The 8,485-nt window shown below is 58.2% G+C and overlaps 1 protein-coding gene across 1 annotated transcript in view; it reads right to left on the bottom strand.

Annotated features, from left to right (window-relative positions):
- The window catches only part of DAB2IP (DAB2 interacting protein), an 80,220-nt gene extending 73,603 nt beyond the window's left edge, over nt 1-6,617 (bottom strand). The window contains exon 1 of the mRNA XM_070758581.1: nt 6,353-6,617. Within this exon, the coding sequence (XP_070614682.1) occupies nt 6,353-6,395 (43 nt within the window). The 5' untranslated portion in view covers nt 6,396-6,617. The remainder of the gene's footprint in view (nt 1-6,352) is intronic.
- Between the last annotated feature and the right edge of the window lie 1,868 nt (nt 6,618-8,485).

Genomic DNA, 8,485 nt, shown 5'->3' with positions numbered 1-8,485 from the left:
AGTAGATGCTTGGAACAAACTTCCAGCAGACGTGGTTGGTCAATCCACAGTCACTGAATTTAAACCTGCCTGGGATAAACATAGATCCATCCTAAGATAAAATACAGGAAATAGTCTAAGGGCAGAGTAGATGGACCAGGAGGTCTTTTTCTGCCGTCAATCTTCTACGTTTCTAGGTTTCTTTCCCACCCTTGCTGGCTTATTTTGCGCTCTGGGGCTCAGACAGCAGCCTGACCCCCACTCCAAAGGGGGTTCCTTGGTGCCCCTTTTGTTGGCTGCTGCATGGTGCCTGGGAGATCTGCAGCTCTCCTCACTGAGGACCTGGGCCTTGCGATGCTCCCTGGTTCAGAGGCAGCAGGTCAGCAAGAGATCAATCAGCCTTGTTGAAACTCAGCCAAAGTCAACACACCAAAGAGAAGGAGGGGTGGGCATAATTTATCCTGCATGGGTTCTCTCTCTCCGAATGAGACCCCATCCCAGAAAAATCTCCCCCACCTCCTCCACCGGATACCCAGGTGGTTGCTGCCTCTGCTGCCCCCTGGAGGAACAGCTGCACATCACAAACTGGGTGCACTAGAGGAAAATATACTGCTCAAAAAAATAAAGGGAACACTTAAAAAACAGAATATAACTCCAAGTCAATCAAACTCCTGTGAAATCAAACTGTCCACTTAGGAGGCAACACTGATGGACAGTCCATTTCACCTGCTGTGGTGCACATTCAACTCTGTACAGAACAAAGTATTCAATGAGAATATTTCATCCATTCAGGTCTAGCACGGGGTCTTTGAGGGTTTCCCCTTGATTTTTCTGACCAGTGTAGGGTCTTCTTTACGAAGCAGGAAAGGGCAGAATTCCTCTTGCGGACGGCAGAGCAGGAGCAGCCGGGACTCTCCAGGGAGACGAGAGGCGAGTCCAAGGGCCCTCGAGGGCCTTCCGTCCCCTGTCCTGTTGCTCTCCTATATCTCCTATCCCTTTCCTCTATTCCTATATCTCTTCTTGTATTCTTTCATTGATATGTTCTATTACTATAACCTTCTCTTCTTTCTTTCTTAGATATATTTTACTATGAGTATCTCCTCTATAACCTTCATCATGTATTTTACTATGTGTATATGGATATATACCCACTAAAACCCTCGTTGTGTATTGGACAAAATAAATAAATAAAAATAAAAATAAAATAGACGGCCTCTGAACGTGGAGGCTCCACAAAGGGGGCAGACAGTGCCAGGGAAGTTTGGGAGCGGAGTGGAAAGGGGGCTGCTCTCGGGCTGTGCGGGGGGGGGGGAGGAAGGTTGGTGGGGGGGCATTAGATTTCTCCCAGCAGCTTCATTTGCCAGCTGCCCGGGGGAGGCTCTTCGTCCCCTCCCCCAAGGGCTTCCTGGACGCCATCGGCCAAACACCAATAAACTTGTTTTACACAGTGAATAAGCAACTCTGGCAGGCGATAAATCGCAAAAGTAATGTTACACACGGGCCTTCCCCCCCCCCGCCCCCCCCCTCTGCAGAGTCACACTTTACCGCTTGAGCATTTGTGCAAAACAAGCCCAGCTTTCATTGCTAATAAAACATGGCATTAATTATGCGGCAGAAGAAACGGGGCGATCTGGAAATGGCAACCTGCCAACTCTCTCCTCCCCCCCCCCACAGCCCCCCCCCACAGCCTCCCCCCCCCCCCCACACACACACACATTTGTTCATTCACAGATTTCTTTGTCTTAACAGCAACGGAGAGGGAGATATTTTCTGGATCCAGCCAATATCTGAAATATTATTCCAGGAAGAGAAGGGAAGGAAGAAATAAACCCAGAAAGAAAGAGAGGAAGGAAGGAAGGAAAGAAAGGAAGGAAGAAAAAGAAAGAGAGAGAGGGGGGGGCGGCTATTATAACTTCCAGATGCATGAAATGTCCTAAGAGGCTGCAGGACTAAAATATGAAACCGGGTCTGATTCTTTCTTTGTTTAAGTGGTTTCAAAGTCAAAGCTTTGCCGAGTTTAATTCTGCTCGCCAGGCCCGGTTCCGGCAGAAGCATCGGCTGGAATGACCTGGCGAGATGCGCTTGCATCCCAATGGGGGGGAAACCCCCAGCCCCAGCCCACCCCCCATTTTAATACTTCCAGGGCTTCCCCTGTCGACTGCATTTCACCTGAATTTCACCAGGTTTGATTCCACCCCAGGCGGGAGGGCTACCTGCCAAAATGGGGGAAGGAGGCAGAATCAGCCCTTCGGCTCAGAGATGTGATCTGCAGACAATCACAGTGAATCTCAGGAATCCTTGGGATCCATGGAGATCCTACGCAGGTCTGGTCAGGACCTCAAGGGAATTTATAACAAGTCAAGGGTTGAAGAGACAGTGACCGACTGGGGAAGAGAGAAATCTGGAGAGGAAGAAGGGCTGGAAAGTGGGACCCCTCCTCTGATTCTTCGGGGGGCTGCAGGAGACCCTCCCCCCTCTTTTCCTCTTCCTGGACCTCTGAGCCCCCCCCACCCATCCCTGCCTGCCTACCCAGCGGGGCCCTTGGGTCTTGCCGGGTTTGGCATCAAAGGGCCACACAGGGAAGGATGCAGCGCAGAAGATCCCCAGCAGGTCCAAACGGCGGCCATTGGATGCTCAGGGGTGGACTGCTCTTGACACCGAGGCTCACTTGAGTTAGGTTTGGCTGAGCCCGTTTAAGCCTCCTGCATTGATTATTCCCAACCTGGGCTGGTTGCTGGCTGCCCTGAGGCCGCCTGGAGTGGACGGGCCCTTTGGACCAAGAAATAAAAGGAGGGATGAACTTAGGAGGTAGAAGGAGGGGGTCGGAAGGGATGCTAGAGGCCTTCTAGCCCAACCCCCGTGCCACCAGAGCTGCTTTTCCTTGGGGCCTCGGGTCCAGCCACACACACACACACACACACACACACACACACACAGAGCTCTTTAGTTTGTCCTCCTCGGAGTAGCCTGGAAGGTCACCGCTCAAGACTCAGCCGAGGGGGGAGACTGACGGGGGAGGGAGGCACATTCCTTGCGGATCCGATAACCCCAAGAGAGCTGCAAGGGGGAAAGCGGCTGCAGCGGAGGCCCAGGAGGTTAGGGGGCAGAGGAGCAAGGGGGGGCCCAGCCAGAGCCCTGCTTTTGGGGGCCGGTGAGCAGGGACCTGCCATGTCCATAGAAGATTGACAGCAGAGAAAGACCCCCTGGTCCATCTATTGCCCTTCCTTCCTTCCTCCCTCTCTCTCTTCTTTCTCTCCCTTCCTTCCTTCCTTCCTTCCTTCCTTCCTTCCTTCCTTCCTTCTTTCCTTCCTTCCTTCCTTCCTTGCAGAAAGATTGAAGCCTGACTGTCGCCTACAGTCACCACCAAACTTTAGATGTTTTGGAACAGGACCAAATCCGGAGGAAGGAGGACAAAGAGCCCCCCCCTTTAATTGGGAGAGAAGAACTGGAAGGAAAGAAGGAAAGAAAGAAAGGCAGAGAGAGGAGGGGGGAGAGGAGGAAGGAGACGTGTGTCAGGCAACGGGTGAACAGGAGTGGCCCCCTCCTTCTGCTGCCTGAAAGATTGACAGGGGGGGGGCTCAAGGCTGCAGAGTTTTCTTTAAGAGGAGCCTGTTTGCATGGGCCAAGATCTGCCTGTGTGTGTGTTGTGTGTGTCCACACACATGTATCCGTGGGGCCTTTAGCAGCTGCACATTTCTTTCCAGACAATGGTGGCCATTGCCAGCAGCTGAGCTTTCATTCAGGGCCCTTGCGGTGGGTTTGCCATCCCACAAACTTGGGGGAGGGGGGCAGCTGTTTGGGGAAGGAGGGAGGGAGAGGAGGGGCCCACAGTTGTGCCAGGCTGCAGAGGGGGGGGGGGGTGGCTGAGGAGGAGGAGGAGGAAGAAGAAGAGGGCTCCTCACAACCCCCCCAAGAAACTCCAAGGCGTAGAACCACCGGTGTGTGAGGGTTTTGGAGACGGAGCCTCTCCAAGACACGACAGCCCCATTTCTGCCCACAGGGATCCCCCCCCCCCTGCAGGGACTTTCTCCACGAAGCTTCTGACTACCAGGGAGGAGAGGGGGGGGCCATGGTGGGAGGGGGGCATGGGGGAGACCCAATGGGGCAGGAGGAGAGCCGGGCACATGACCCAAAGCAAAAAAGGGCCCCTCCCCCCCAGGGGAGGCCCCCAACACCCTCCCAGTTCTCCCACACCCACTCAGAGGCCTGGGGGGGCCTGAGATGCTACCTAGGCTCAGCTGGTGGTTTGGCCTCTTGCAGCAACCCAGGAAATGGGTGGGTTCAGTAGCCCCCTCCCCATTTAAAGAGGGAGCTGCAAATCCAGCGTGCCAGCTTCAGCATCTCTCCCCCTGCACACACACACACACACACACACACACACACACACAGAGGGGGCGGAGAAAGTTTGTGGGCCCAGATGGATCTGCCTAAAATAGAAGGCTGGACCGAGGAGGCGGAGGGCTCTGCAAAAGGCATTTCCTCCACAGCCTTTTGGGCCTCAGCCGAGATGGCCAAGGCTCCTCCCTCCCCCCCCCCTTCCTCCCACGCCCCATCTCCCCACTGCTCATCTCCCCACTGCTCCAGCTGCAGGCCATTTCCCCCTGCAGCCCTGGGGCTCCCCTTGCCTTCCTTCCTTCCTTCCCTTCTTTCCCTTCCTTCCTTCCTTCTATCCTTCCTTCCTTTTTTCCTTCCATCCTTCTTTCCCTTCCTTCCTTCCTTCCTTCCTTCTATCCTTCCTTCCTTTTTTCCTTCCTTCCTTCCTTCCTTCTTTCCCTTCCTTCCTTCCTTCTATCCTTCCTTCCTTCCTTCCTTCTTTCCCTTCCTTCCTTCCTTCCTTCCTTCTTTCCCTTCCTTCCTTCCTTCTTTCCCTTCCTTCCTTCTTTCCCTTCCTTCCTTCCTTCTATCCTTCCTTCCTTTTTTCCTTCCATCCTTCTTTCCCTTCCTTCCTTCCTTCTATCCTTCCTTCCTTTTTTCCTTCCTTCCTTCCTTCTTTCCCTTCCTTCCTTCCTTCTATCCTTCCTTCCTTCCTTACTTCTTTCCCTTCCTTCCTTCCTTCCTTCTTTCCCTTCCTTCCTTCCTTCTTTCCCTTCCTTCCTTCTTTCCCTTCCTTCCTTCCTTCTATCCTTCCTTCCTTTTTTCCTTCCTTCCCTTCCTCCTTCCTTCCTTCTTTCCCTTCCTTCCTTCTATCCTTCCTTCCTTTTTTCCTTCCTTTCTTCTTTCCCTTCCTTCCTTCCTTCTTTCCCTTCCTTCCTTCCTTCCTTCCTTCTATCCTTCCTTCCTTCCTTCTTTCCCTTCCTTCCTTCCTTCCTTCTTTCCCTTCCTTCCTTCTTTCCCTTCCTCCCTTCTTTCCCTTCCTTCCTTCTTTCCCTTCCTTCCTTCCTTCCTTCTATCCTTCCTTCCTTCTTTCCCTTCCTTCCTTCCTTCTATCCTTCCTTCCTTCTTTCCCTTCCTTCCTTCCTTCCTTCTATCCTTCCTTCCTTCCTTCCTTCCTTCTTTCCCTTCCTTCCTTCCTTCCTTTTATCCTTCCTTCCTCCCCTCCTCGCCCCTCCCACACACCCCATTTACGGAGGGTGGCAGCTTGCAAATCCCAGGGGCCTTTCCCCCCCCCCCATCTCTGTGGGTTGGGGAGAAAGAAGAGGCTGTGGGGGCTGCCCCCAATCCAGGACTTTCCCCCCTTCTCTCTGGCCATCCCAAGTTTCTGGTGGGGCCTTCAGCTGCTGGAAGAGATTTAGCCAAGGTCTCCGGTGCCCCCTCCCTCTCCCCCCTCCCCATCCTCAGTCTCCTCCCCTAATGCCGTTCAAGGGAAGTCCTCCTGGGAGGAGGGCAGGGGGCAGTCCAGGCGGTGGCAGCCCACTCCTCCAGCCCAGCCAGCAAAGAGAGGCTTCACCCAAGGCTCACAGCCCCCGGCAGCTGGGTTTCCTTTTGGGAGGGAGGGAAGAAAAGGAAAAATGGGGAAGGGAGGGAGGGATAGAGGGAGAGAGGCAGAAAGAAGGAAAGAGGAAGAGAGGAGGGAGGAGGAGAAGGAAGAAGGAAAGGAAGGAAGGAAGGACACCTGAGGGGGAACCCCCACCCCCCACCCTTCCCTTTGATTGCACTAAGTCCTAAGCCTTGCACAAAGGTACTTTCTGCCTCCCAAGGAGCCCCCAATTGGCCCCCTCAAGGCCCCGCCCTTGCTCGTAGCAAACTATCGGCCCTTGGCTGAGTTGCTCAACCCCCGGGGTCCCTGGCCCCCACCCCGAGCGCTGCTCCTGTCCCTTGGACTCTCTTTCCAAGCCGGCCCCCAGCACAGCCCAGGCTCCAGGAAGGGGCTCAGCAGCTCCTTCCCCTCCCCCAAAGCGTGAAGGAGGGACCCTTGAGGCCCGCAGCCCCTTACCCCAAGAGCCGTCCTCTGGGTCCCACGGGCGAGGGGGCTCCATGGCTTCTGGACAGGCAGGGGGTCCCCTGTCTGGGGAGGGTGGTGGTGGGGCCTCAGCAGGCCAGAGCGGACCCCTCTCCGGGGCTCAGCCTTGGAGCGGCCAGACGGTCGGCGTGATTGACCAGCTCCATCCGGCTCCATAAGGACAGGCGCCTCTTCCTTGGCATGGCCCAGCCGGGCGGCTCTCCTGCTCGGACCGGTGACCTTTGGGTCCGGCTGGCCCTTGTCCAGGCATCTCCGGTCCTCCCTGCCTCAGGTCCTCCCCTCCTCCTCCTCTTCCTCCTCCTCCTCCAGGGGTGGGGGGAAAGTGGCAGGGCTGCCCAGCTGCCAGGAGGGGGCCCAAGGCCGCCTCCAAGCCCCCCCTCTTGCACGCCGGCAGCTGTGGGCGGAGGAGGATTCGGCGGCTGCCCCTCTCCTCGCGGGACGCCAGAGGCCCCCTCCCGCAACGCCCAACGGCCCCTCTTGCCAATCCGCCCACCGGCCAGGAAGGAGCTGCGCTTCCCACGGAGCCTCTCGGTCACTCGGCGCCTCCGTCCTGCAGCTCCGTCTCCAGCTGGGGCTCCCTGGGCGAGCGGCGTGGCGGCTGCTGCTGCTGGCGGCGTCGGTGTCCGCGTGGGCTTCAGAGCGGCCGAGCCCTTGGCAGAAGCTGCGCGCGATGCCGCCTCCTCTTGGCCCCCGCAACGGCCCCCGAGGCCTCTGCCCGCCCGGTCCCACCTCTCTGGGGGCGGCGAAGAGAGAGTCCGGCCTCTGCGCTCCCTCTCGGTCCCGGGGCAGAGTCCGGCTTTACGGAGGGGCCGAGGAGGGTCTGCGGGGGCCGCCCCGAGCGAGCGGAGGGCCAGGAGTCGGGCACCCGCAGCCACGTGGCCCCATCGGAGGGGTTTGGAGCACAACTGGAAGCGGCGGCTCGGCTCGGCTCGCGCTCTCTGCTCTTCCCTGGCCGGATATTCCACACGGCTGCTACGGAAGCTCCTGTCCAAGCCCCCCCCCCCCCCGGAGGGAAATCTCACACCAGCCGGCTTCCCATTAAGCCTCGGTTGGCACGAAGGGGGCTTTGCTGGAGAAGGCTCCGGCCAGGCTCTGGGGATCGGCGTCGAGGCTGCCAGCCGGTTCTTCCCAAGCGCCAGAAGCTGCAACCATCGTCCGAGGAAGGCGGCCGGAGTGCCCTCCCCCCTGTTGAAAGATGGGGGGCCCAGACCTTCCCCCGCTCAGAACCGTCTACCGGGGTGGGTGGGTGGGTGCCCCCAAGCGGTGGTGCCCAGCTTTCCCCACAGCTCCGGATACCTGGCAGGACGAGGGAGCCTCTGCGCCCCCCCGACAGGAGCAGAGCAGCGGAGTGGGGGGTCAGCCAGCTTCTTCGTCCAGGCGGCCTGAGCGGGGTGAGCTGGCTGCGTCCCTTCGACGTGGCAGCGGTGGCCTGCTGGGTGCAGAGGAGCCGTTAGCAGCCGGGAAGGAAACGAACGGGGAGGCTGCGGAGATGCTTCTATACGGCAGGAAGGGGCAGGGAAGGCCCCCCAGCTGCCGGCCTGGCACTAGAGCCGCCCCCCCCACAGCTGCCCCCTCGGCAAATCCCAGCCTCCCTGGAGCCTCCAGCCCTCCACCTCTCGCCCAGTTGGCCTGGTGCCCTTCTTCAGCCCTCTCAGGTCAAAGGAGAGCCGGTTGCGGCCCCTCCTCTGGCCCCACGGATGTCTCTCCGGGGGCGGCCTCCTCTGACAAGGCTTGAGAGCCCCCCCCCTTGAGGAACAGGCTCCTCCTCCTCTTCCTCTCTCTCTGGGGGGCTGCTGCTGCTGCTGCAATCGAGGGCAGCCCAGGGCAGGGCAGGCTGCCAACCTCTCCTTCTCCCTCACGGCCTCCCTGGGCAGTGGAAAAGACGGGGGGGGCACATCCTGGGAAAGGCTGAGAGCCCCCCCCTCAAGGCCTTCCCCTTGCAGGAGGCAAAGCAGGTTGCTTAGCAATGCTGTGTGGGAAGATATTGGCAGGCCGGAGGGTTGGGGGGACGGCGATGCCTAGCGCTGGCAGTGCTGCCCACCCCCCTGAGCCGTGGGATGAAGGGGCGGCGGGGGCTCTCGAGGAAGGGGGGCAGGTGTCCCATGC

Source organism: Erythrolamprus reginae, chromosome 8 (assembly GCF_031021105.1).
Source record: "Erythrolamprus reginae isolate rEryReg1 chromosome 8, rEryReg1.hap1, whole genome shotgun sequence".
Lineage (NCBI taxonomy): Eukaryota > Metazoa > Chordata > Lepidosauria > Squamata > Dipsadidae > Erythrolamprus > Erythrolamprus reginae.
Note: the sequence above shows the minus strand (reverse complement) of the source record. Positions and strands in the feature narration are given on the sequence as shown.